Below are 27175 nucleotides of genomic sequence, written 5' to 3' on the forward strand. Positions count from 1 at the left end.
CTGCCTGTATATGAACTTAATAATAAGAAAGGTAATACTTAAAATTAGTAGGAAAAGGATGAACTATTCCATAAATATTTCTGGGACAACTGAGAAAAAAGGAAAGTTAGATTCCCTACCTCGTATCATATTTTAAAAATATAAAATTACTGGAAGAAAATGTAGAGTATGTTTATGACCTAGGATAGGGAAGGAATGCAAATGTTTTAAAGGAAAAGACTGATTAAATAAAACCTGCACAATAAAGAACAATAAAATGAAAAAACAAGTTAAAGACCAGGGGAAAAAATGTGTCACAAATACATTCCAGAGGATGTATATTCAAAATACATACAAAAGTCCTTTAGAGCAATATGAGAAAAAGACAACACAAATATCAATGAGTAATTCAAAGGAGAAGAAACCTAAAGATCCAATATAAATATGAAACAGTATTCAACCATACTAGTAATTACGGAAACAAGTTCCCGTTGTGGCGCAGCAGAAACGAATCCAACTAGTATCCGTGAGGATGCGGGTTCGATCCCTGGCCTTGCTCAGTGGGTTAAAGATCTGGTGTTGCTGTGAGCTGTGGTGTAGGCTGCAGTCACGGCTGGGATCCTGCATTGCTGTGGCTGTGGTGCAGGCTGGCAGCTACAGCTCTGACTCAACCCCTAGCCTGGGAACTTCCATATGCCATACATGTGGCCCTACAAAGCAAAAAAATAAAAAAATAAAAATAATTAGGGAAACAAAATTAAAACATTCAGACCATCATTTTATCCATCATATTAGTAAAAATGTTCAATGCTAATAATATTAAAAGGTGAAATTGTGAGCAAAGGGGTACTCTGATGACTATACATTTGTTTCATGGAAGTAACTATTGCTAGAGACTTACAGCCTGCCAAAACTGAATCAAGAAGAAATAGAGCAACTGAACAGACTGATCACTAGAAATGAAATTGAATATGTCATAAAAACACTCCCTACAAATAAAAGTCCAGGACAGATGGCTTCACAGGTGAATTCTACCAAACATACAAAGAGGAACTTATACCCATCCTCCTTAAACTTTCTCAAAAGGTTGAAGAGGAAGGAACGCTCCCAAAGACATTCTATGATGCCACCATCACCCTAATTCCAAAACCAGACAAAGATAACACCAGAAAAGAAAACTATAGGCCAACATCTTTCATGAATATGGACACAAAAATTCTCAACAAAATTTTAGCCAATCGAACCCAACAACATATAAAAAAGATAGTATACCACGACCAGGTGGGATTCATCCCAGGTTCAACATACGAAATCAATCAACATCATACACCACATTAACAAAAGAAAAGTCAAAAACCACATGATCATCTCAAGAGATGCAGAGAAAGCATTTGACATAAAGTCCAGCATCACTCATGATAAAAATACTCTTACCAAAGTGGGTATAGAGGGAACATACATTAACATAATATTTCAAATGTGAATAAATATCCTATGACCTAATAATTTTATGTTTAGAGATCTACTCTGAAGAAACACAGATGCACAAAATGCAATTTTATTACAGCGATGTTTGCAATAGTCCATTGCTAGGGAAGTTGTTACATAAACTGTAATATATACATGATATTCAATACTACGTAACATAAAGAAAGGCACAGAGTTAAGGGGAAGATGGTTAAGAAAAAAATCTCCAAAACACTGCTGGGGGAAAAAGCATTAAGACCAATACCAAGTGATATCATTTATGGAAACAAAATAGATTTCTGTAAATATGTATTATACAGGAATGAGTTAGAAAATTCTGAACATATACCAAATTGACTGTTATATCATAATAATCGTATTATATATCACCACTTAAATAGACAACCACTATGAGTATATACATACCAGTACTGACTCAAATTCTACTTGTAGGAATCACTTCCTCCCTCTACTGAGAGGTCAGCCATTCTCTTGACTTTTATAATAATCGCTTCCTTGTTTTCTTTTTCTTTTTGCTACTGTATTAGTTATAGCAGTTTAAACTACTGTAGCAAAAAGAGTATGCTGGCCCAAGCACAACAGAAATTTAATTCTCTCCTAGGGTGGGCAGTGTGGATTTCCAGGGGCCAACTAGGTTGAGAGACTCGGGCGGATAGTGGCTCTGCCATTTTCAACACATGACTTCAACAACTACTGCTCTGCTGACTGCCTTCCCAGCCTACAGAAGAGGCAAGGGGGGAGTTCCCGTCGTGGTGCAGTGGTTAACGAATCCGACTAGGAACCATGAGGTTGCGGGTTCGGTCCCTGCCCTTGCTCAGTGGGTTAACAATCCGGCGTTGCCGTGAGCTGTGGTGTAGGTTGCAGACACGGTTCGGATCCTGCGTTGCTGTGGCTCTGGCGTAGGCCGGTGGCTACAGCTCCGATTCGACCCCTAGCCTGGGAACCTCCATATGCCGCAGGAGTGGCCCAAGAAATAGCAAAAAGCCAAAAAAAAAAAAAAAAAAGAAGAGGCAAGGGGCAAGAAGCAGCACACATGGGAGGTTTAAAAGAGGTACACAACAATTCCACTCCATGGCACGGAAGAACCCTGTCACCGTGCCACTTCTAAGTGGCCCCCCTCAGTCTTACAGGGAAGGAGGAAAGGGCAGACGTGGAGGGACAGACATACATCTCCACACAGCACGGCTGAGTTTTGCCAGGTTTTGAACTTTCAATGAATGGAAATATACCATGTGAGTCTTTCTGTATCTGGTTTCTTTTGTTTGTTTATGCTTCTTGGATCCAACTGTCTCAAACAAAGTGTGCAGAGCATACAGGAAAAAAAAAAATGCTCAGGCTGGGTGCCCCGATACCTGAGCTATTCAGTCCCAGAACTACAACCGCACCAGCAAGTCACACCTTCTGGACTCTGCTTCCTCAGGCACGACAGGGCGTTGAGTAATGGGCTCGCGGTCTCTCTGATCAATCACGCTACCCACTCATTCCTAGTCCCATATGCTCCTTCATGGCTTTATATCATGAATGTGCACTGAGTCACTCCACACACTTTCCCCCAGCACCCACCCCGGCAAGACAGATAGACTAGCATTTGCATAACGGCCACCTGGAGTACTGGGTACTTTTTCATACCCAGCAAACACAGCAAAATTCACTTGTTTGAACTTGGGCCCTTCTGACCCTGGCCTCATTAACACTATAGTCTAACTAAGCTAACTCACCAAAGACTCCACACATGAAATACTGAAAGCGGATTACTTCACTATTTGCTTCAAAAAGAATACTTCAAATTCATTAAGAGTCCTCTCTTCAGGAGTTCCCGTCGTGGCGCAGTGGTTAACGAATCCGACTAGGAACCATGAGGTTGCGGGTTCGGTCCCTGCCCTTGCTCAGTGGGTTAACGATCCGGCGCTGCCGTGAGCTGTGGTGTAGGTTGCAGACGCGGCTCGGATCCCGCGTTGCTGTGGCTCTGGCGTAGGCCGGTGGCTACAGCTCCGATTCGACCCCTAGCCTGGGAACCTCCATATGCCGAGGGAGCGGCCCAAGAAATAGCAACAACAACAACAACAACAACAGCAAAAAAGACAAAAGACAAAAAGAAAAAAGAAAAAAAAAAGAGTCCTCTCTTCAAAAGGTGAGGCCTAAGTCCCTTCTCGAGAGTGTGGGCTGTGTTTGGTGACTCTGTGACAATCGACAGAAGGTAGTGAAAATGATGGTGACTTAGGAGGCTAGGTCATGAAAAACAGAGGCATGGGTGCACATGTGCGTGTGTGTGTTTGCAAGCACACAGTCATGTGCACGTCTGTGTGTCTCATCACTGCGGGCTCCTAGCGGCCACACCATGAAAACACTGAGGCAGCCCTAGAGAGGGGTCCACACAGCAAGAAATTGAGATCTCCTGCCAAAAGCTGGTGAGAAACTGGGGCCTTCTACCCAACAGCCATGTTAGACGTAAATCTTCCAGCCCCACTCAAGCCTTGAGGTAACTAGAGCCTCACCCAGTATAGTGAGCACTATTCCTGAAAGGCCAGCGCAAACAGCCAGCTAAATTACTCACGGTTTCTGACAGATAGAAACTGTGTAAGATAATAAACATTTATTATCATGTTAAGTCACTAAGTTTTGAGGCAATCTATTACACAGCCAATAGATAATATTCTTATCTATCTACCTACCCATCTGTCTATCTAAACACACACACACATACATATTTTTAATCCTTTATTTCTGATGCCACATACATACATCGCCTATTTAAACAAACAAACAAACAAACAAACAAACAAAACACAGCAGTTCCTGTTGTGGCTCAGTGGTTAACGAATCTGACTAGGAACTATGAGGTTCAATCCCTGGCTTTGCTCAGTGGATTAAGGATCCAGCGTTGCCGTGACCTGTGGTGTAGGTCACAGACCCGGCTCAGATCCCGCGTTGCTGTGGCTCTGGTGTAGGCTGGCCGCTACAGCTCCAATTGGATCCCTAGCCTGGGAACCTCCATATGCCATGGGTGCGGCCCTAGGAAAAAGACAATAAATAAATAAATAAATAAATAAAAACAGCTAGCTTTTAAAAACCTCTTTTCCAAACATAATTTTCCCATTCAAATTATACTAGCTTTTCTGATGTAACAGAGCTCACTTTTGGAAATGTTCTCTGCTAAAAACCTCCCAAAATATAGTAAGTACTACAAACTGGTACTTTTAGGTTTTCCTCATGTTTCACATCAATCTAGCAATCATTCTTCCTTCATGAACTAGCCAAGGAAAGAAACTAATGAAAATAAAATGGAAAAAACATACAAGGAACAACATGTCACAAAATACTGTGATGAAAAATTATTAGTAAAATCTTTTGTGAAGCGCATTTACTAAAACTGGCTTATGACACTGTCACAAGAGTTGTAGCAAGAAGTATACAGAGGAGTTCCCACTGTGGTGCCATGGATTAATGATCCGACTTATCTCTGGCACTGCCGGTTCGATCCCTGGCCTAGCATAGTGGGTTGAGGATCATGCATTGCCACGAAGGTGGCATAGGTCACAGATGTGGCTTAGATTCGATCCCTGACCCGGGAACTTCCACATGCCTCGGGTGCAGCCAAAAAAGAAAAAAAACTATACAGAGATGAAATCAAAATGAGAACAGGGAATCTTAGTAAATGGTTACGCCTACATACAGTAATAACTTAGTTGTTAGCTTAACTGTTTGATAAGTGGGTCACATTTATTCAAACCGACTAGGTGGTAAATGGCTCTGTTATTTACGAGCAGCATGACCCTGAACAAGTTCTTTAAGTCCTCTGTCTCAGTAACTTCTCATTCGTAAAATGAGACAAGAGTGCCCAGAGCATAAGGTGGCTATAAATGAGTAAACTGGGGAATTCACAGGCATAAAAGCACACCGTAAGCACTCAAAAAATAGTACTCGGTAGGACTAAGAGTAGACTATGTGTATTTGGAAAGTATCTGATTTCATGGAGTCTAAGTTTATTGCCAAAGTGATCAGGTGAAAAATAGTCAAGAGGGGACAGTGCACCAAAAGAGCAGAGCAGGTAAAAAAATCCCAGATTTAAAGCTTACAAAATTCAACAATATACACATTTGACAGATGCATTTATCAAAAGTTAAGTCATATATGATAATAAACCACCTACTCAACATTCTGGAGCTATCTAGGAGTTCATGAAACTTTACAAGGAACTTGAAAGTATAACGGATACTAAAGCTATGATTTCATCCAGATGCTGGCAGAAGTACACAATGAGTTTGTTAAGTTGGCAAAACCCTGGAATAAAAAGAGCAAAAATAAAAAGGGAAGATTATATTCACTGTTGTTTCTTAACTACCTCGGTCAACTGGCTTTAAAATGGCTTTTGATAAAATACCTTTGAAGGGCTGAAGACAGAGGTACAAATAATCAACTAAAAATAGCCGACATATTCACAAGGCCACTGATAAATTCTTACCACCGTAGAATCGAAGCATACAGCCGAGGTCAGGATTTGCCGCCTCCTCCTGTATGCGCAAGGGGTCATCAAACCCCAGCCTGGATAAGTAATCATAAACAATCTGAAGAGGTCGTTCAGTGGGTTCCAGCCTCCTGCTTACACAATTCAAAAGAAAAATACATGATAAGTAATAACACACTTCATTTAATCTTTATTTACTTATTTATTTTCTTGTTTTCAGTCACACCTTTGGCATAGGGACATTCCCAGGCCAGGGATCATATCCAAGCTGCAGCTGCAACTTACGCCACAGCTGCAGCAAAGCCAGATCCTTAACCCACTTAATACCAGATCCTAATACCACAGTCAGAATTCCCCACTTTTTTTTTTTTTTTTGCTTTTTAGAGCTGAACCCACAGCATATGGAAGATCCCAGGCTAGGGGTTGAATTGGACCTGCAGCTGCCAGCCTACACCACAGCTCACAGCAACACCAGACCCTTAACCCAATGAGAGAAGCCAGGGATCAAACCCATGTCCTCATGGATACTAGTCAGGTTCATTATTGCTGAGCTACGATGGGGACTCCAATTTTGAAAAATCTTTTCATATGCTCAAATATATACTTCTTAATCTAGATTTTAACATCAGATAATACAACTAACCTAAGCCAGTGGTGCTCAAAGATTTTGGTCTCAAGTTCCCTCTACAGTCTTTGAGGCCCCCAAAGAGCTTTTGTTTCTCAAGGGTCTATCTATTGATATTTTCTGAATGAGAAACTAAAATTAAGAATTTCTAGAGAGTTGCCACTGTGGCTCAGTGGGTTAAGAATCCAGTGTTGCCACAAGCTGCAGTGTGGGTCGCAGATGTGGCTTGGATCTGGTGTTCCCATGTGTATGGCACAGGCCAGCAGCTGCAGCTCTGACTAGAACCAGCCTGGGAACTTCCATATGCCATAGATATGGCCATAAAAAGAGAAAAGAATTTCTATATATTTATTCATCTGTAAATAACAATAAACCCATTATATGTTAATAAATATTTTCTGAAAAGATTTTTTTTAAATAAAACAAATTTAGTGAAAAGACACTGTTTTACATTTTTGCAAATCTCTTTAATAGCTGGTTTAATGGAAGACAGCTAGATTCTCACAACTACTTTTACATTCAGTCTGCTGTAATATCTTGTCATGTAACCTCTAGAAAACTCTGTATATTCATGAGACAGAGTGAAAAAAATTAATACTTCATTATCATTGTGAAATACTTCTGACCTCATGCACCTCTTTAAAGAGCCTCAAGGGCTCCACAGGGTCCTTTGAGAGTCTCTGGTCCAAACTTACAGGCACTGAAATTATGAGATAGGAAAGATTCTACTTGGCCATAACTGCTTTCATACAAGGTACACATGCAATTATAAATGGAGACTTTGGCTTGCTGACCATGTCCTAGATATTTCCTCTGGCTTCATAGGTTATTTTTATTTTTTATTTTTTTCAGAGCCACACCCACAGCATACGGAAGTTCCCAGGCTAGGGATTGTAACAGGGTTGCAGCTGCCAGCCTACACCACAGCCACAGCGACACCAGATCTGAGCCACATTTGCAGCCTACATGACAGCTTGTAGAAACACTAGATCCTTAACCCACTGAAGGGGCCAGGGATCAAACTCACATCCTCATGGATACTAGTTGGGTACAATACTGCTGAGCCACAATGGGAACTCCCGCCTTCGTAGGTTATTTTGCCATACAAATTGGGACTTGATTGCCCAGTAATTCCCCAGAAATCACTCTGCTAAAACCAGAATGTCAATAATCATTTCTGGCCTCTGGTGACACTGCGTATTTTAAATCACAGACACTTAAGACAGGTGTTTCACAATTCTTTTATCAGAAAGCAAACAGTCATAAACACAGCTGCTAAGAGCATGAGCTCCAAAAGTCAGATGCTGGGCTGGGAGTCTCACTGCTGCCACTTACCAAGTGCATATGTACCCCCGGATAAGGTTTTTGTTTGTTTGTTTGTTTGTTTGTCTTTTTTAGGGCATATGGAGGTTCCCAGACTAGGGGTTGAATTGGAGCTACAGCTGCTAGCCTACACCAAAGGCACAGAAATGCCAGATCCAAGCTGCATCTGCTACCTACCCTACAGCTCATGGCAATGTGGTTCCTTAACCCACTGAGAGAGGCCAGGGATCAAACCGGCAACCTCATGGTTCCTAGATGGATTCGTTTCTGCTGCACCATGATGGGAACTCTTGGACAAGCTATTTAAGACCTCACTGTTTTAAACTCCCCATCAGTATAGTGGGAATACAATAGCGGCTAAGAGTTGTTATTAAAAGTATTTACTTCCTGGGAGTTCCCGTCGTGGCTCAGTGGTTAACGAATCCGACTAGGAACCATGAGGTTGCGGGTTCGATCCCTGGCCTTGCTCAGTGGGTTAAGGATCCGGGGTTGCCGAGAGCTGAGGGGTAGGTCGCAGACGCGGCTCGGATTTGGCGTTGCTATGGCTGTGGTGCAGGCCGGCGGCTACAGCTCTGATTAGACCCCTAGCCTGGGAACCTCCAAATGCCACGGGAGCGGCCCATAAAATGGCAAAAAGACAAAAAAAAAAAAAAGTATTGACTTCCTTACAAGAAGATCTCATATAGTATGCTTAGCAAATTATTTCACATGTATCGTAGTGTTTGATAACATACTGACAATTATTTGAAAAATTCTTAGGACTCAAATAAAACTTTAACTAGAATAAAAATAAAATATCTCCCCCATCTGAAACAACAACTGAAAAACAAGTATAGGAAGGCCTATGTGTTCAAAAGATCATGAAGAACATTACTCTTTGTGTCTTAAAAAGGATTCTGTTTAGAAAACTTAAGACGTATTAATCAAAAGAAACATGATATACTCATGGCAAAAAGGTATGTGTTCTGTGGTTAAGGAACTAGAAAATTCTGTTGGCAATAAAATTTAATTAAAAATAACTAGGAATAGGAATCCTACAAAACTGTATCAAAGTAATAATTTAGGAATGAAAATCATATTGATGAGTGCGCGTGCGCGCACATACACACGAAATCCCAAAATGAGGCCACTACCTGGCCCCTGCTGGCTGCTCAGTTCTAACTTCGGGCTTCCATAAACTCAGAACTACTGCATGGGGAATGACCAAAGAACTAAAAGCCTATAAAGACTGAATTTAAGAGAAATAGAAAATAAACTTTTCAGAATAAAAACATCAGTTAAAAGTAATCTCCAGTCAAATCCACAAAGGGCTGTGACAATATTAGCACCTTCCCAGTACAATGACAGAATTCGTCCAAGAAGGACACATTTTAAGAGAGACTTCTAATAAACTGTATCCTGGAGGGGTTAATCAGCCATGTAATAGGAAGACTGACTGAAGGATTAACTTGAAGACAAGGTAACCAATGACAAAAAGAACTATGTCTATCTTTCAATGTCAAGAAGGATTAAGGAGTTCCCTGGTGATCCAGCATTTAAGGATTTGGCGTTGTCGCTGCTATGGCGACAGTTCCATCCCTGGCCCAGGAACTTCCACATGCTATGGGTCTGGCAAAAAAAAAAAAAAAAAAAAGATTAGATTTACTCTTTTTTTTTGACTTTTTTTTTTTGCTATTTCTTTGGGCCGCTCCCGCGGCATATGGAGGTTCCCAGGCTAGGGGTCGAATCGGAGCTGTAGCCACTGGCCTACGCCAGAGCCACAGCAACGCGAGATCCGAGCCGCGTCTGCAACCTACACCACAGCTCACGGCAACGCCGGATCCTTAACCCACTGAGCAAGGCCAGGGATCGAACCCGAGACCTCATGGTTCCTAGTCGGATTCGTTAACCACTGCACCACGACGGGAACTCCTAGATTTACTCTTGATTGCTCCAAAGAATGGGACTAGGACCAAGGAGAAGTTGACAGGTAGACCTGGATTATAAATGAGCAAGAATCCTAATAATCAGAGATGCCCAATAATGAAACAGATGGTATCTCAAAATAGAGGAGTTCCCATTGTGGCTCATCAGTAATGAACCTGACTGGTATCCATGAGGTCTCGGGTTTGATCCCTGGCCCCGCTCAGTGGGTTAAGGATCTGGCGTTGCCAGGAGCTGCGGTGTAGGTCACAGTCTCGGCTCAGATCTGGCATTGCTGTGGCTGTGGCGGAAGCCGGCATTTAGACCCCTAGCCTGGGAATTTCCAAATGCCACATGTGTGGCCCTAAAAAAGCAAAAAAAAAAAAAAGGCTCACAAGAGCTGGAGAGCCATCTGTCACAGACATTTGAGGAGAGGCTCCTCCAAGAATCAAGTTGGGCCAGATGATCTTTAGGGTCATTTAGAACTCAAGCATTTATGACACCTTCCTGATAGAATACAAATTCTTCCTGTACACTGCTATTATTTTTTGATATGGAGCTCAATATATTTAAATATAATTCCATAAAGAATAACAAAATTAAAAAAACATAAAAATAAGAAAAAAAGAAGACAAAAAATCCCAAACTAACTAACTAAATAAATAAATATAATTCCACCTAACGACCACATATTCAAGACCAAGAAACAGTAAGTTCAGGCTAAATCTCACTAGCTCAATTTATCTATTTCTCTCTGGAAAATCAAGAGAAATGGAAACATCCTAATTCTGACATGTTCTATGTGATCTGATTTCCTGGTCTGAAAAGGCTCCATAGATTTTGGAAACCCTCCTTACACACATCCACCTAAAGAAAGTAGTTTCCCTGGTGGGAGGGGAGGAAAAAGTCAAGAAAATCTCAACATCTGCTCTTACTAATTTAGCATAAATGAACAAACAAGAAATATTTCAAGAACTGCAAAAACAAGTAAAATGAGGGACTAATGCCATTTACTCATTAAACTCATCTGCTTAAGAGAGGAGAGAGTATGGGGGAGGGAAATACTGTAATATGCTTACAGATCAATTTTGCGTTTCAAAGTTCCAAAAGTTTAACAGGTTGCTAATTAGCTCTTTGTTAAATACATTCTCACAAATCAAAGGAAATATATATGCTGCGAAACAGGTGTAGGACGCTGGCAAAGCAATGTTCCATTAGGCATTTGAAAAACTACTGCCTAAGGAGAGACAATAAGACTACTGTGAACTATTGTTCATTTCTAAGGCTTCTAGGAGCTGCTATGGTCCTTGTAAATCTGAATATACGTGTGTATGGTTAATTCTTTCCAAACCAGCCAACCAACACAGTAATGATATCAATGGCATTTATAGCTCTTCACCAAGTTATCCTAAACAATGCCCAAAGTTGAGATACAGGTAAGAGAAGAGTAAATTTCAATCATTTCACAAGAATTCTAGTTAATAGTGGGAGGCAAAAACATACATTATTAAAGCCCAACATATTGTATCCAAGACTCTAGCAAAGCACAGCAGCAATTCTCTACATCAAAGTCAGATTAAAACTCAATCTCTGGCCACCTATAAAGAAAAGATCTGCAAATGTTTAAGACCAACTATACAGACAATACAAACAATGACAAGGACAGGACTCCATACCTGACACGTTGCTGGAAGTGCCTTACATTTTATAAAACTGGGCCTATTTTGCAAACAAGAAAAATGAGGTTCCAAGAGTCACACAATTAGTACACAGGTCATCAGGGTCTGAACCTGGGTCAGGTGTCTTTACAAAGTACAGCCTCCCTTAGGCAAACCACCTTATTTTAAAACGAAGTTAAAGTAATTTAGGCAGAAGAGAGCTCAAAGCACTGCATATGTTAACTTACTTGGTTTGAGATAACCAAGGCACAGAAAAAGTTATGGACTTCATTAGTCTAGCACACCATCATTGGAAAGATATACTACTTTTATGTACATCTTTGTTGTATAAGACTCTTACCAGCCTTTGTGGTCCCTGGCTCCTGGGAGGGAGGTTCTAAATCCCTGGAATTTCCTGAGTAATGGCAGTGTCTCGGTTATTCATGAGCCCCTTGGATCAACCCTCCGTGTATGCTGAGAGATGCGCTGACTCAGGATGGGGGCTTGTCACCAGAAAGACCGGCCACATGAAGAGAAGGCTGGGGCCTACAGCCTGTCCGACCTTGGGGAGGACAGGGCTAGGGCCTTGAGTTCAAGCCTATAATCAATGATTCAATGCACCAAGCCTACCCAATAATAATACCTCAGTAAAAACTCTGTGGGGAGCTCCCTTGTGGGGCAAGCTAGTTAAGGACCCAGTGTTGGCACTGCTGTGGCTTGGGTTGCTGCTGTGGTGTGGGTTCGATCCCTGGCCTGGGAACTCCCACGTGCTGTGGGTGTGGCCCAAACCAAACCTCTGTAAGGAAGTTCCTGGTGCTTCCTGGAGGATGACCATACGAACCATACTAAAATTGTCATCTTACGACGGCTTTCTTGAGTTCTATGAGACATTCCAGGGAATTACTGAACCTGATCAGGTCGTGGGAACCCCCGAATTTCTATCCAGTTGGCCAGAAGTGCAGCTAGAGTCTGAGGTCAGGGCAGTCTTACTGGAGATCATGCCCTTACTGTGTGAAGGCAGTTTGTGCAGACTCTGGGTGGTGTCAGAACTGTGCCGCAGTAAACCAGATGGCATCGCAATAACCATTAGGAAAGAAAAACACTGCCAATTAGACTCTGACCCACTGACAACTGTAAGAGCCACGCTGATTTCAGAGGTATTAAGGTATAAAAACAAAACAAAAAAGTTTTAATACAAACAAGTTAGGTAATGTATAACACATTCTTCTAAAGTTTTAAAATAGTCCAAAAATACGAAGCACAAAACAACAATAATCGCCTTTTCCTTCCTCAGTGGTAATCTGCTCAGTACGTATCCTGAAACAGGACTTTTCATTCTACTTTTATGATATCAAAATATGGTACGCAAAATGCTGGTGACTTGGAAGGGGTTACCTAGCAAGTCAGCGATAGCAAAAGAATTAGAACTTAGGACCCCAAATCTCAAGGGCATTATTTTCTGTTAGATTCATCTTATTCGCAGCTTATCTTAAAAGATGGCCTATCAAGCACAGAAATCTTAGCCATTTTGATGACTAAAAATAGAAATTAAAATATATGTCCATGAGCCAAAGGGCACTCTGTTTTGTTACAACCCTTCAGACTGAAGGCGAGGATGACACTAAGCTTCACAGCGAGTCATTTATTACTTCAACAGTTCAATCAACCAGAAAGACCAAATATTATCACATCAAGCGCACTGGGCTGGGAGACAGGCCTCTTGTGTTCCAACTACAGCTCTGGCATCAGGCAGATGTGGGAATGTGCTCTGGACTTGAACTCTCCAGGCCTGGCTTGCAGCTATAAAATGAAGGGACCTGGTTTCAGTCATTTCCATGGGAGAGTTACCAGCCTTTTGGGCCAGACAATTATTTGCTGTATAAGACTGTCTCACACAGGAGTTCTCCTTGTGGCTCAGTGGAAACGAATCTGACTAGTAACCATAAGGCGTCGGTTCGATCCCTGGCCTCACTCAGTGGGTTAAGGATCCAGTGAACTGTGGTGTAGATCACAGACATGGTTCAGATCCAGCGTTGCAGTGGCTGTGGTGTAGGCCAGAAGCCGTAGCTCCAATTCAGCCCCTAGCCTGGGACCCTCCATATGCCATGGGTGTGGCCCTACAAAAAAAAAAAAGACTGTCTCACACATTGAGGACATGAGGATCTCTGGTCCTTGTTCTCTAAATGCTGGTAATTCTCTCCTGTAGTTGTGATAACCAAAAAGCCGTGGCCCCATGCACACCTCCAGATGGAAAGTGCGGGGTGGGTAGGGTAGGGGATTAGATTCGGTTCATCTTCCTAGTAGGTATCACTCTCAGGTTCCTTCAAGTGCGAAAATTCTATAAATTAGTAATCCCTCAGTTATACTCAAGTGAGAAATCCATGATTTAAAAAGAATAAGGAAAGAAGGAAGTCATGGATGATTTAGGAAAAACATGGGGTAATTTTAGTATCAGTAATCCTATGTCTTTTCTTTCTTTCTTTTTTTTTTTTTTTTTTTTTTTTTTTTTTTTTTTTGCTTTTTAGGGCCACACCCGAGGCATGCAGAGGGTCCCAGGCTAGGGGTCAAATCTGAGCTGAAGCTGCTAGGGTACACCACACCCACAGCAACGTGGGATCCGAGCCGTGTCTGCAACCTACACCATAGCTCACGGCAACGCCGGATCCTTACTTAACCCACTGAGCGAGGCCAGGGGTGGAACCTGCGTCCTCATGGATGCTAGCTGGATTCATCTCCACTGAGCCATCGCAGGAAATCCCCAGTAAGCCTATTTCCAGGACAGAGCTCGTGGACATCAACAATGTAAAGCTTTATGGGCAAAGGTTTAGTCATCACACTCCTAAGTGTTGGATGACTTCAAACGACCCAAATAAGCACCACTTACTAAGCACTTACTAGGCCCAAGCACCATTTTAAGTACTTTACTCCCTTGCTCCTCTAAGTGTAGCAAATCACATCGGAGCTCAATAGAAACAGACCCACAGACCCCACCCCAGACCTAGTGAATGAGAAACTGTACTGCAACAAGCTTCCCAAGTGGACATCAGAGTTTAAGCAGTGTTAACAGGTATTAATTCGTTCACTCTTCATTAACATGCAGAATTTAGTCCTCGTGATTAAACTCTAATGTAAATATTATCATCCTTCATTTTATAGACTAGTAAACTGAAGACAAAGAGTTGGGTACCTTGCATGGCAGTGGTCAGAGCCAGGATTTGAGCCCATACACTCTCCATGCAGATTCCAAGCTCTAAACCACCACTGCATAGTATTTCTCAAATTTTAAACAAGTTATAGTATATGCACACAACAGAATATCCTATAGCTCTTAAAACTGCTATCAGGAATTTTTAATGACACAAGGAGATTAACTGAAGTTGGCAGTAAATAAAATTGAATACACAGTGTGGGTCCAAATGCGTAATTAAAAAAAAAATTATACACACACACTCATTTCAAAAAAGATCTGGGGGAAAAAAAAGTGACTGCAGTGGGGGAGGGGGAGGCAATATATGGAATCTGGGGTCAGAATGCCAGAGTTCAAATTCCAGCTTACACTTCCCAGCTGAGTGATTCTAGGTGAGATGATTAACCTTTTTAAGACTCATTTTCCTCATCTATAAAATGGGGAAAGGATTTACCTCTCGAGATTGTTAGGTGGATTAACTGAGATAAACGACACCAAGCATAAGCATTGAAAATTACTCTTTTTCTTCATACTTGTTCATTTTTCAAAACTTTCTACTATGAACATAAATTACACATCAGTAAGCAACAACAACAGCAAAGTTAGTAAAAAAGATACTGCCTTAGCCTGCCAACTATCTTTTGAAAGGCTATTATGAAGATAGTACCTATTCTTCTGATTAGATAAATGTAAGACTGAACTCAAGCAATTAATAGCTGAGTAAGAGATCGAAAAAAGATCTTTAAACAGGTATGATTAAAAAATGACCCTGAGTGAGGGATGCTGTGCCAGTTCCCTCCAGGAGGGCCTTTAACTCAGAAGAAAGTCCACCATCCATCACAGTTGATTTCAGCATTCCAGCTGCTTGGCAGCACCTGCTGGCCTTGAACAGGTAACTGGACCTCTAGGAAAGCCTGTTTTCCTCATCGGAAAGGAATGAGCCTACCTCTCCTAGAGTTATTGTGAGGATGGAATGAGAAAATGTGCATAAAGCAATAAGCCTGCTGGCTAGCAAAGAAAGCATTAATGCTGGCTAAACTCTGTCCTCACCATCCTCACTTCTTTGGATGCTGAGACTTCTTGAGCTCCCAATGAAAATATTCATATCTCATATCTCATATGCTCCTCGGCATCCTGTATGTGGAATCTAAAAAACACAACAAACTAGTAAATGTAAAAAAAAAGTAGCAGACTCACAGACAGAACAAACTAGTAGCCGTGGGGGCAGGGCCGGGGGTGGGGAGGCGTGGGAGGTCCAAATTACTGGGTGTGAGGGAGGCGACAAGGGTGTCCTGTACGATACAGGGGAAAGAGCCAATATTGTGTAATAACTGTAAATGGTTTAACATTTTTTTAATCTTGAAAAAAAAGACAATATACCCATATCTCCAAATCACAGTTCAACAGTGCTTTTCCAATAGTGTTTTTTAAAAACACTTTGGGTTTTTTTGTTTTTTAAAATTTTTGTTATGATGGATTTACAATGTTGTCAATTTCTGCTGTACAGCAAAGTGACCCAGTCATACATATACATACATTCATTTTCTCACATTATACTCCACCATGCTCCATCACAAGTGATTGGATATATAATTCCCTCTGCTATACAGCAGAATCTCATTGCTTATCCACCCCAAACGCAAAGAGTTTTCATCTACTAACCCCCAAATCCCAGTCCACCCCCCTTCCCTCTCCCCATCCCATTTGTCCTTATCTTTTCTGTTTTGTAGATAGGTCATTTTCAATAGCATTTTCATTATTTTGTCGTCAATTTATCTCTTCAAAGAGCTATTTCAATACAAATTTATCAAGGCCACAGGGCTAAAAAGAGACAAACTCCACTCTTTAAGCACAGTTTAGATTCACAAAAGTAAATTATACTACATTTGGATTCTTAACTAACTACACAACTGGTCGCAGCAAGCCAATTCAATAGGGTTTTCTCCACTTTTGTAATTATCATACACACTGATACACAAATGAGTATGTCTTAGGTTTAAATACTTGAACTCCATCAATCACTACCAGCTATAATGTAGGTCAAGGCTTTCCACCTGATAAAATTAGATCGGAATCAGTGTTAAGATTTAGAAAAGCCTAAGGATCACCCTGTCTGATCCTTTCATTTTACAAATGGATTTAGGAAATATAGTTAACTGGTGAACAAGGAAAACATTCAAGTGCTAATCTACTTTTTCAGGCATTAGTCCAAATCTTAAAAGGCACATATAGTAAACCTCAGTTTAGACTTTTAAAATGGTATCAATTTTTAGCTCAGCTAAAGGTGTTACTATTACTACCACATTTTTAGGTGTGTAAGTGAGAGCCTCCTTTCTCACTTTCAACAGTATTAAATCCACAGTCTTGAATTCTATTTCAAAATAGTTATTACAGGGGAAGGGGAGGAGAGAAAGTCTACAGTCAAGCAATGAAGGAGCTCTTATTTGAGGTCTAACTCAAAGAACTAATAGTAGTTTTTTGGGTTTTTTTTTAGAAAAGGTGAATCCAGGTTAACGATCTAGTGTTGTTGCTGCTGTGGCAAGGGGTCAATCCCTGGCCCCGGGAACTTTCACATGCTGTAGGTACAGCCAAAAAAATAAAAACAATAAAAATAAAAATAAAAGACTACTATGAGAATACCTTTTTTCTTCATGTTTATATAAGAAATTTTAAAGAAAACACAAATGACTTTTAAACCTATGAAAATGTGCTCAACCTCACTCATTAACATAAATAAAAATTAAAATGAAATAACAAAATTCTGTAAGATTTGAAAAAAAGCTATGTCATTAGGCTTGAAAAAAGATGTGTCCTTGGAATGCTGAATTTAGGATTCTCTAAAACCTGCTGACAATCATTTCCATCTATAATCAAAGTAGGTGCACATGCATGAGGACATGTTTATGTATGTAAATTTTTTTTTGTCTTTTTGCCATTTCTAGGACCACTCCCCCGGCATATGGAAGTTCCCAGGCAAGGGGTTGAATCGGAGCTATAGCCACCGGCCTACACCACAGCCACACCACATCCGAGCCGAGTCTGCGACCTACACCACAGCTCACAGCAACGCTGGATCCTTAACCCACTGAGCAAGGCGAGGGATCGAACCTGAAACCTCATGGTTCCTAGTCGGACTCATTAACCACTGCACCATGATGGGAACTCCTATATATGTAAAATTTAACACTAACACATTCTAGATAAAGTAAGGGGAAGATAGGTATACTTCAATCACCAGGGTATAATTTCTATGAAGAGGAATTTTTTGTGTGTCTTTCAGGGCCGTGCCCTCAGCATATCAAAGTTCCCAGGCTAAGGGTCTAATCGGAGCTGTAGCCGTGGGCCTACACTGCAGCCATAGCAACACCAGATCTGAGCCACATTTTCGGCCTACACCACAGCTCACGGCAACGCCAGATCCTTAACCCACTGAGCGAGGCCAGGGATTAAACCCGCAACCTCATGGTCAGACGGATTCGTTTCCACTGAACCATTATGGGAACTCTAGAAGAGGAATTTGACAACACTTAGCAAAACTGTAAATAAGTCAGCAATTCCACTTTTCGGAGTTTATCCTGCAAATGACTTACTCACAGGAGACGTATCACAGGTCAAGGATATTCATTGCAACAGTGCTTAGAGTAGAAGGTTGGTTATAGTCTACATGTCCGCTAATAGGAGACCGGCTAAAATTATGGTGCACTCATAAGAGCGAATACTATGCAGCCATTATATAAATATAAAAATTATATAAATATTAATATGGGAAGATCTCTAAGGGATATTAAGTTGACAACATGTTACATGCAGCAGGATTAGTTTTATTTATTTATTTACGTACTAGGTTTTTTTTTTTTTAGGTCCGCACCCGTGGCATATGGAAGTTCCCAAAGCCATGATGGGAATTCCTAGTTTTAAATTTATATACCAATAGAGACACATACTCATGCATAAGCACATGAACCTCTCGTTCTATTTCCTTTTATACATTTCCATTTTATTCTATTTTCATGTTTTTACTTTTTCAAAAAAAACTTTAAAATATTTGTTGTGAAGTTCCCACTGTGGCACAGTGGGTTAAGAACCCAGCTGCACCTGCTGTATAGCACTGGGAACCACATCTAGTCACTTATGATGGAGCATGATAATGTGAGAAAAAGGAATGTATATGTGTATGTATGACTGGGTCACCCTGCTGTACAGTAGCAAATTGACAAAACACTATAAATCAGCTATAATGCAAAAAAATTAAAATCATTAAAAAAAAAAAAAAAAGAATCCAACTGCAGGAGTTCCCGTTGTGGCTCAGCAGTAACAAACCCCACTAGCATCCAAGAGGACTCAGGTTTGATCCCTGGCTTGACCAGTGGGTTAAGGATCTGGCGTTGCTGTAAGCTGTGGTGTAGGTCGAAAACTTGGCTCAGACCCCGAGCTGCTGTGGCTGTGGTGTAGGCTGGCAGCTACAGCTCCGATTCAACCCCTAGCCTGGGATCTTCCATATGCCTCGGGTGCAGCCCTAAAAAGACAAAAAAAAAAAAGTTAGCTTTTTAAAGTTTTCTGTTTCTTTTTAGGGCCGCACCTTCGGCAGGTGAAGCTCCCCAGCTAGGGGTCAAATAGGAGCTGCAGCTACCAGCCTGTACCACTGCCGTACCGGATCGAGCTGCATCTGTGACCTAGACTGCAGCTTGCAGCAACACAGGATCTTTAACCCACAGAGCAAGGCCAGGGATCCAACTTGCATCCTCATGGATACTAGTTGGGTCCTTAATCCACTGAGCCACAAAAGGAACTCTGAAAAAAAAATTTAATTTAGATATCTGACCTATGGGTAATTCAAATGAAGTAACACTATCGAATTTTCTTTCACTGAGAGTCTTTTTTTTTTTTTTTGTCTTTTGTCTTTTGTTGTTGTTGTTGCTATTTCTTGGGCTGCTCCCGCGCATATGGAGGTTCCCAGGCTAGGGGCTGAATCGGAGCTGTAGCCACCGGCCTACGCCAGAGCCACAGCAACACGGAATCCGAGCCGCGTCTGCAACCTACACCACAGCTCACAGCAACGCCGGATCATTAACCCACTGAGCAAGGGCAGGGACCGAACCCGCAACCTCATGGTTCCTAGTCGGATTCGTTAACCACTGCGCCACGATGGGAACTCCTCACTGAGAGTCTTTAAGTTCAAGAATCTTCACATCAGCATCCAAAGGATAAAACCTTTTTTCAAGCCTAGTGACTCCATAACCATCATCAGTTCTAGCACGAATAAAGTCCTAAAGCCCACTTGCAAGCAGAAACATGTGTGAAATAGCGCAGGAGAATTAGGGTGGTACAACTCAGACCTCACCTGACCAGGTCTCCATGGAGCTGTAAATAAAGACTTTCCTTTCCTTCTCCAGCACAAATTTCTGATGCTGGTGTCTCTACTGTGCAAAGGACAAGATGTAAGTCGGACGAGGAGGCAGAGGCGGAGGTGCTGGTTGGCGTGGCAGTGGTTGTATCTGCTCCATATAGGTAAACACAGCCTCTCTTCACGTCTTCTCTCAGCCAGTCTCTCTCTCGAGACCCAAACCGACTTCTCCTATTCAAACAATTTCTGCTCCCATTGCGTTTCATATTTCTCTACAAAATGTCAAGAAAAAGAAATCATTAGCTCCAATGTCTGACTGAATTAGACGTGTTCAGTCCTCACCCCTCCTTTCCACTCTGTTTTCACCAAAAGCCTCTGCAGAGCTGCCTCCTCTCACAGGGCCCGCTGCACCTGCCACACCCACTCTCACACTGGCAAACGGCATTCTCTTTACGGCTAGACAGCCGAGTCTCTGCACATCATCTTCTGACCCTTTTGTCCTTTATGTTTTCGGCAACGTGTCAGGAATAAGAGTAGTGTACCTAATACCCAACTTGCACAAATTTAAACATTTGCTACATTGACTTTAATTATTATTATTATTATTATTATTATTATTGTTGCTTTTTAGGGCCTCACCTGCAGCATATGGAAGTTCCCAGTCTAGGAGTCAAATCAGAACTGCAGCTGCCAGCCTATACCACAGCCAGAACAACGTGGGATCTGAGCTGGTGTCTTCAACCTACACCACAGCTCACCACAAGGCTGGATCCCTAACTCATTGAGCAAGGCCAGGGATCGAACCTGCATCCTCATGCATACTAGTGGGGTTCGTTATCACAACAGAAACTCCCTACTATATTTAGCATTTATAAACACTCTACTATATTTAGCATTTATCATCCCAGGTATTTTTTTGTTTGCCATATATGTATATATCTATAAACTCTATATAGTATTGTTTTACATAATTTAAAACTTTATCTAAAACCTAATATACTTAGGTTTCACCTTGTAATTTTTTTAACATTAGTTTAAGATATGTCTATGCCAATACACCCAGCTCATTCTCTTGAATAATACTCATAATTATTATTATAATTATACTTCCTTTCTTATTTGAATACACCAAAATATATCCATTTTCCTGCTGATGGCATTTAGTTTGTTTCTAATTTTTTCACTGTTGGAAACAATGCTGCAATAAACATGTTTGCATGTCTCCCTATGCAAATTTAAAACTTCTCTAGGGTCTTGATCTGCTGCCTCACACCCCAAATAAGAAAGTACAGAACCAACACAATATGCACAAATACTCTTTTCATTCTCATGTTTCAAAAAAAATTATTGTTGCAATGTGATATACACAGTGAAGTCACATTACCTCAAGACAAAACAACAGCTGCAGCAATATAACAAGTGTCTAGAGATCAATATTTACCTGCTCTATTTTTATAATGGGCCATTTCTGTTGCCTTTAGTAAAAAACTAATTTCCACCATTACACAGCCACACCTCTCCAGGGCCACTCCCCACTGGATTCACTCTGTTTCAGGCATATCCTCCTCCCCAGATACACCAACTATTCCACAATTCTGTGACTTGTCCGAAATGTCCTTCCCAACATGTCCATTTTCTCTTCCTACCTAGAAAGGATAACTCTGCTCCTCAGAACTTCACCTTAAGCATACTTCCATTACTCTGTAAATCACAATGAATTTTTAATTATTTATTTGATACTTCTTCCTCTCTTAAACACCGAGAACCTATTATAGTGCCCGAACACCTGAAGAACAGAGACACATGCAGCTGACGTTAGAGAAATTTATTCCCCCTCTGTACTTTAGCCAGTTAGCTCTGGCAACGAGTTGAACAAACTTGGGGAAAATTTTTTCCATTTTTACAGGAAACCCTATAATCTTTTCCTTGTATCAAGCACAAAGCAAATATTGCTACTTTTGCTACTATTCTTCATTGGAAAACAGAAATAATAATTTTGTAATCACGGAGATCAAATATTTTAGGATAACTGCTGCACCCAAAATTCAGTCTCTAACAACGGTAAAGAAAGGGGAAGGTGGAGTTCCCATCATGGTGCAGTGGTTAACGAATCCTACTAGGAACCATGAGGTTGCAGGTTCGATCCCTGGCCTTGCTCAGTGGGTTAAGGATCTGATGTTGCTTTGAGCTGTGGTGTAGGTCGCAAACGTGGCTGGGATCCCAAGTTGCTGTGGCTCTGGCATAGGCCAGAGGCTACAGCTCCGATTGGACCCCTAGCCTGGGAAACCTTGATATACTGCAGCAGCAGCCCAAGAAATGGCAAAAGAAAAAAAAAGAAAGAAAGAAAGAAAGGGGAAGGTAAAGTTGGAAGGTATTCCCCACTTGGAGAGAAAGAAAAACAAGAAATGAGAATGACTTGATTGTTTAAATTGAGGACAACACAGGTAAATCTATGATCATTTTACAGATCTTAGGGATTTGAGTACAGATATTCAAAAGCATGAGTGTTATTACTGATTCTACCTTTAAATAAACAGGATAAACTCCTGCTACAAGTGGAAGCTGGGCCCCTTTCTTCTCATCAAGAGCATTTTCTCAAAGCTGAACATCTCAGAATTAACAAAGGGCTTTCAAGAACTTTCATAAACACAGGGACTGTCAGATTTGCACCACTAAATAATCTTAACCACTGCATAATTACCCACTGATTTTAAACATTCTTTATTTTTAATCATTGGGAAAGAGCAACTGATCTATCTGAAAACAGAATTCTACATGGTACAGTAACATTTATACAAAGAAGCTCTGTATTCTGTACTAGTGGAGAGAAATTTTGCTCACTGCTATTAAGAAAGGGCAAGTAGGGAGTTCCTGTCGTGGCTCACTGGGAATGAATCTGACTAGCATCCATGAGGACTCGGGTTCGATCCCTGGCCGCGCTCAGTGGGTTAAGGACCCAGTGTTGCCATGAACCATGGTATAGGTTGCAGATGCGGCTCGGATCTGGCATTGCTGTGGCTGTGGTACAGGCCAGCAGCTACAGCTCTGATTGTACCCCTAGCCTTGGAACCTCCACATGCTGCAGGTAGGGCCCTAAAAAAACAAACAAAAACAAAAAAAAAACACGAAAAAACAGGGCAAGTAGACACTACCCCACACAACTACCAAAAAGCTTATTTAAAACTTTTTAAGGTCAAATAATATCCTACTAACCTTCTCAACCTTAGAAAAGTTAAGACAGACCCCCAGAAGTATTATAGTAGTCCATCCGTGACTTTTCTGTGAGGATTTTTTTTTTTTCTTCTTTTTTAGGGCAGCACCCTCAGCATATGGAGGTTCCCAGGCTAGGAGTCCAATCTGCTGTGGGCGTACACTACAGCTCACGGAAACACCAGATCCTTAACCCACTGAGCAAGGCCAGGGATCGAACCTGCATCCTTATGGATGCTAGTCAGATTCGTTAACCACTGAGCCACGACAGGAACTCCTTCTGTGAGGATTTTTAAAAGTCATTTTTAAATGTGTATATCTATTTCCCTTAAGACTATAAATTCCTGAAGAACTTTACACTGTTGAAACTCATGTGTTGTTGGTCAAGGAATGTAGTATCTCCTGTTTATATGACATATTCCACTCTAAAAAAATAAACTTCTGAGTTATAGCTTTAATAGATCTCCACCACCTAAAAGCACCAGCTACATATGAGAAAGAAGAGTACTGGCCTCTGAGGTGCTTGCAGTTTTGAAAGTACTATTACACTGGAATTGCTAGACTGAAAACATTTTATTGCCTCCCTTACTCTTATATAAGAATTACTGACAAATTTATCTAAAAGCAAACACAATTATAATCATCCTCACATCAAACAACTGTATAAAGGGCACATTTAAGATTCAAAGATATTTCTACTTTGTCTTTTTTATTTTATTTTTTTGCCTTTTTCTTGAGCTGTTCCCGCGGCATATGGAGGTTCCCAGGCTAGGGGTCCAATCGGAGCTGTAGCTGCCCGCCTTTGCCAGAGCCACAGCAACTCGGGATCCAAGCCACATCTGCGACCAACACCACAGCTCGTGGCAACGCCAGATCCTTGACCCACTAAGCAAGGCCAGGGATCGAACCCGCAACTTCATGGTTCCTAGTCAGATTCGCTAACCGCTGTGCCACGACGGGAACTCCAGAAAAAAATTTTTTTTTTGTCTTTTTGTTGTTTTAGGGCCACACCCGCAATACATGGAGGTTCCCAGGCTAGGGGTCCAATTGGAGCCAAAGCCGCCAGCCTACGCCAGAGCCACAGCAACAGGGAATCTGAGCCGCGTCTTCGACCTACACCACAGCTCACGGCAACACCAGATCCTTAACCCACTGAGTGAGGCCAGGGATCGAACCCACATCCTCATGGATGCTAGTCGGGTTCGCTAACCACTGAGCCATGACAGCAACTCCCAAAGATATTTCTAGAAAGCAGAAATCTTCACAGTAAACCATGAATTAAGACCCACTTCAGGCTTACACTTAGCTCTCTGATAAGCGAAGACAACACTGAGGGCTTTAATCAGTTCAAAGGTGACAAACCATGAAACACCCACATACTATTAACTCTAAGATACGCATGGTAGAACAGGGTCTAGTAAAGTAACTCTCCATACTCAGTGAATTCTACTAGACTGTGAAATAGCCTCAAGTCAGAGCTATGTTCCTACACTCAAAACTTTAAAACAACATGGGCTCGTCTCTAGGAATACACATGTTAAGGAATATTTTGGAAGGGGTGGATGAGATGGGGAAGAATCCTTCAGTTCCCTAAGATCTTTTTGGATTGACTGTAAAAACTATATACACACATTATTTTGATAAAAACCTGAAACTATTATTGAAAAAACAGATCTCTTGGCATTCACTGACTAGACTAGTTATAACTTTGTTTCTTCTACAGACTGAATTAAAAAAAAAAAAAAATCCCCAAATTGTAGCAAACATCTGGAAATTTCTGCTTCAGACACTCCCAATAAGAGAGTACTACAAATATCATACTCACATTCTAACTACAATTATAAAGGAGTATAGTGCTAAATAAGTCTAGAAGTAAATGCTGAATCAAATTTTCCAATACTCCTTAGAGTGAATGTAGACCTAACCTAGCTAAGTTGCACTGGCTTAGTCATTTTAGCCTTTTCATGAAGGCCTACACTCTTGACAATATGATGTCCGTAATTTGGTATTAAGTGTAAAAGAGTTACGAAAAACAATGATAAGTCTTTTTTCAAAGTGTTTTCAGAGAAGAATGTGTAGGCGACACTATGACTTTCTTCCCGATTCAGAAATACTTCTACTTATACATTCCTTTCCAGTTTCACCTGGCACAAAATTCAACCGCTCTGCTATTGAAGAGAATTTCTAATTGTAGAACACCTATTCTTCACAGCCGATCTTATTTATTTGTAAAGGACGCAAGGGTCTTAGACACTGTCTGTTTCCTATACCACCAGCTCAGCACCATGATCAAGATTAATTTCTGGAATCTTTCTTTTTTTGGCCACACCCATGGCATGCATAAGTTCCCAGGCTAGGAATCCAACCCGATCCACAGCAGTGACCAACTAGATCTTTGACCTGGGGCAGCCCCCAGGGAACCCCTGCAATCTTTCTAATGTTGCCCAGACTGGAACCCCACTAAACGAGGGGAAGGACCACTTCTTGGAAGTGGTTGGAAAGTCGGACCCTTCAGGAAAGATCCTTATTTCTCAATTCCTTCCCTCCCACAACTCACTCCCTCTCCATCAAAAAAAAAGTTGTAAAAATAGCCAAGGTTGTTTACCTTCTAGGCCAGAGGGCATTACCTATCTCTCAGACCTGCCCTTTCCTGATAAGCAGGACAGAAGATCATTTTTTGAAGTTCATTCACAATATATATTTTTGTGACTTTATAGTTTTAAGTAAATATCAAAAAGTCTTTGAGTAATTACATTTAAAACATGATTAAGTATTTTATAATAAGTATGTACAAGGCCTATGCAGAAGTGAAGATAAACTATGAAGTTATTTCTCTAAACTATGAAGTTATTTCTCTAAGTCACTGCATTAAGAGTGGGAGGTAGTAGCAGCAAAAAAAAAAAAATGTTTTACATTTTACAGAGTTCTATTTCATGTAGTCTCATGTTTTTATCAGATGCTCCAAATCTTTTTTTTTTTCCAGTGTTGCCATCTTTGTGATGTCCTAGGAATAATCTAATAACAAGTATACAGCACTCACCCTCAAGACTGAAGAGCAACTACTGTAACATTATTTTCGTTGTTCCGCAAAGTATTTCTGAAACACGTCCAATCTAAATTTTATTTGCTCTCTTCCTTTTTCTCTGGCAACTTTTAAATCCTCTGATTCCTTTTCTAGAACTCGAGAAGGAATTCCATTCCATCTCCAGAAGGACACCTAGTTTACATATTTGACCTACAGAAAAATTCCTCTCCAACTCTTTCAAAGGCTAGTAGAACTCTATCCAGGGAGTGTCCCATAACCCCTGCTTTTAACCACCTTCACGGTACCGTCCCCGCCCTACATTCCGTGTGCATTTTAACTTCTTGTCATCATCTTCGAGACTCCACTCCCCACCTCCCGCATCTGCCTTCAATTCCTCCTACTCCCCCCAATTCCTGCCAAAAAGCCCCGTTAGTTGCCTGTTGCATAACTGCTCCCCATTACCGTCTCCCTGGCTTGTCAGCCCCGCTCCCGCCAGCAGGAATGCCCCTTTTTGTCCAACCCCTCCTCCCTTCTGCAACACGCCCAGCGATTCCCCGAGATGAAGCTCCTCCGGGGATTCTCTCTCCAGGCCGGGCAGGTCGTGCTTCCAGGCCGGCGCTTCGGAGCGGGGAGCGGGTCTTAACTTTGGTGGTGAAGCTCCGAGGGCAGAGTCGGCCCGCTCCAGCAGGCGCAGCTCCGAGCACACCGCAGCGCCCGGCCAATCACCGCCGCCATCCTCCCGCTGGGGTGATGTCTTCAGGTGTCCGGGGAGAAAGCCCTGCGTACTTCCAGCTCCGCTCTCCGGCCAGGAGCCGCCGGCCCCGGGGCCCCCGGCGCGGCCGAGAGAGGCAGAAGCGGGCCCCCGGGTCTCGAAGGAGCCGGGTGGGCGGCGGCGACCGGGTGGACGCCGGCCCCAAGGCATGGGCCTGCGAGGCGGGTGGCGCGCGGCCAGGGATGGGCAGCGGTGGG

At 41.7% G+C, this 27175-nt stretch overlaps 1 protein-coding gene across 1 annotated transcript in view; it reads right to left on the reverse strand.

Annotated features, from left to right (window-relative positions):
* PHLPP2 (PH domain and leucine rich repeat protein phosphatase 2) overlaps positions 1-27175 on the reverse strand; it is a 79680-nt gene that overhangs the window by 52165 nt on the left and 340 nt on the right. The window contains exons 2-3 of the mRNA XM_047789785.1: positions 19969-20243; positions 5930-6063 (exon numbers count right to left, since the gene is read on the reverse strand). Of these exons, the coding sequence (XP_047645741.1) occupies positions 5930-6063; positions 19969-20243 (409 nt within the window). The remainder of the gene's footprint in view (positions 1-5929; positions 6064-19968; positions 20244-27175) is intronic.

The sequence above is a fragment of the Phacochoerus africanus genome, chromosome 8, assembly GCF_016906955.1.
Source record: "Phacochoerus africanus isolate WHEZ1 chromosome 8, ROS_Pafr_v1, whole genome shotgun sequence".
Lineage (NCBI taxonomy): Eukaryota > Metazoa > Chordata > Mammalia > Artiodactyla > Suidae > Phacochoerus > Phacochoerus africanus.